The 2,135-nt window shown below is 53.4% G+C and overlaps 1 protein-coding gene across 1 annotated transcript; it reads left to right on the forward strand.

Moving 5' to 3' along the window:
• Positions 1-202: 202 nt before the first annotated feature.
• On the forward strand, positions 203-652 carry DICSQDRAFT_176177 (uncharacterized protein; the record flags this gene model as incomplete). The annotated part of the gene is made up of 1 exon (XM_007371934.1): positions 203-652. The coding sequence occupies one exon, from the start codon at positions 203-205 to the stop codon at positions 650-652; it is 450 nt and encodes a 149-aa protein (XP_007371996.1).
• Between the last annotated feature and the right edge of the window lie 1,483 nt (positions 653-2,135).

The raw sequence follows: 2,135 nt of genomic DNA on the forward strand, positions 1-2,135 counted from the left end.
ACGCTGGAGTAAACGCTTCAATGAGAAAAAGCAGGAGGATGCTGACGGCGTTCTCGTCCTTAAGTCTGAGTTTAACACGGCCTGGAATTGGTTCAATGCTAAAGAGCTTGGAGAAACCATTCTCGGTTACTGGAAGACTTGGTATGAAAAAGCCGAGTCGGGGGAACTTCTGTCCGCTCCGGACCCAGAATTCCCTCCGCCCATGCCGGACATGGCCGGACTGACTGAGGTCAGGGGCGAGTTTCTAACGAAATTCGCCACCCTCGATGGGGTCGTCGACGAGAACGGCGACTCTGTCGACGGGGTCGTCTATGTTCCGGATGTGCGGAAAATCAGTTTAATCGACCGTCGAATGATCGTGTCACGGAAACGTACACGAAACATGTTCGACTTGACTAGTTCTTGGAAAAGAATGGTGTTCCAGAAGTTGGACGAACGTGTACTTGATGAACGGGATCCGGACGCCGCAAGGCAACCGGAACCGGGACCCTCGGCCCCGCAAGTACAAGCCACTACCCTGAGAGCAGAGGCACGCATCCGAGATCGGATAGCGCAAAATCAAGGAGGAAATCCTCGAATCATCGGTCAGTCTGATGACGTGATCATCCTGCATCAGCGTTCGCCTTCCCCGAACAAGCCGTTTTTCGGCTAAGTAAAACATGTTTAAGAATAGAACACCCGGACCTCCCCTCGCTAAATTGGGAGGCGGATCAAGCCTGGATAGGTGGGAGCTACGGCGCCCCTGGAAAACCACCCTTACGGCACTGAGACTCCGGTCTCGGGATCCGAATACCGTGAAAAACGTAGCGGTACGACGCGACGATAGGCCGATCCCCTATAGAGTAGAGGCCCGTCGTATCTGGCAAAACCTCGCACCGTCTATACGTAGCACGCAAACCTTCGCACCGAGGCCTCGCAGCCATGGGCGGACTGGTCTTAGTTTCTTATCACCCGCCGGTAGGCCTTCGGGCCAGGGGCGTTTGAAACTACCTATCCGTCAAGACCGGGCCTGGCCGGAGGCAAGCCGGCAGGTGTCGTCGCGACGACAGACGTGGTAAGCCTTCGGGCTTGCCGTGGTAAGCCGACGGTGTCTGGAAACTTCGGTCACCTTTAACGCGCGTGTGTTCTTCTGATCCGGTCCAGTTAGTGACGAGGATACTTGGAGACGGCGGAACGTCGCTTGGGGATACCCCCCGACTTCGGGAAGCTGTGGTGAGCGGACGATGGGCCCCAGCCTGAGGGCGCCCACAAACTGGCCTTGTATCTAGAAAGGCGGATCTATTCTGGCCGAAATCGGCAGCTATCGACTCGTCGCAAAGTGGGCGGTGGCGATACGCGTGAGGCTACGATAGCCCCCTTAAATGTGTTTGAAGCAGTCGATATATCGACTTGTTTGACAACTCCTCTTTAGCAGAAGTTTATCAATTATGAGAAAGAAGTACGGCCGCACCTCATAGCGGTCGTGTTTGGCGGTCTAACCCAAACCCTAACCGTACGTTCTTTCACGAGTTAATCCTCGTATTAACGAAGTCGTTACTTACTCTGGTTCTATTAGCTAACCCTAACGCTAACCCGAACCCGAACCCTAACCGAACCCGAACCCTAACCGGAACCCTAAACCCTAAACCCTAACATTCGTACTAGGGCGCTTGAGTCACGTGTCTAGCAGCACGTGACATCAAGTCAGGTGCGTCTCCACTCTTCCATCTTTGATAAGATAAGGATAAGGGCGGACTATCTTATCTAAGCGCTATACGCGCTTAGAATTGCGATAAGATTAAGTCCGATCGGTGATTAGTAAGTAAGTAATCATGATGACATAGTCCGATCGGACTTAGTCATTATCGGAACAAAGCTCCGGCCGCGTTCGGCATCGTAAGCATAATTGACCTTATCTCCTGTGCCGTCGGATAGACAGACGGCAAAGAGATAAGCACTTCCCGAAAGGGATGCACTAAGCAGAGTCCTGATGAGCTATAAAAGGCGAAACGGGACGGGTCGTTGTAGCACACAACGCCCCCGTTGACTCAGCTCGCCCTACCCACCCTCGACTCAACGGTCGATCTCACCTCGCTTCGCTCGGTTTCGATCTCCCTCCCTAACCCTAACCCTAAGGACACATGCAGTATCGATAC

Source organism: Dichomitus squalens (genome assembly GCF_000275845.1).
Source record: "Dichomitus squalens LYAD-421 SS1 unplaced genomic scaffold DICSQscaffold_490, whole genome shotgun sequence".
Taxonomy (NCBI): Eukaryota; Fungi; Basidiomycota; class Agaricomycetes; order Polyporales; family Polyporaceae; genus Dichomitus; species Dichomitus squalens.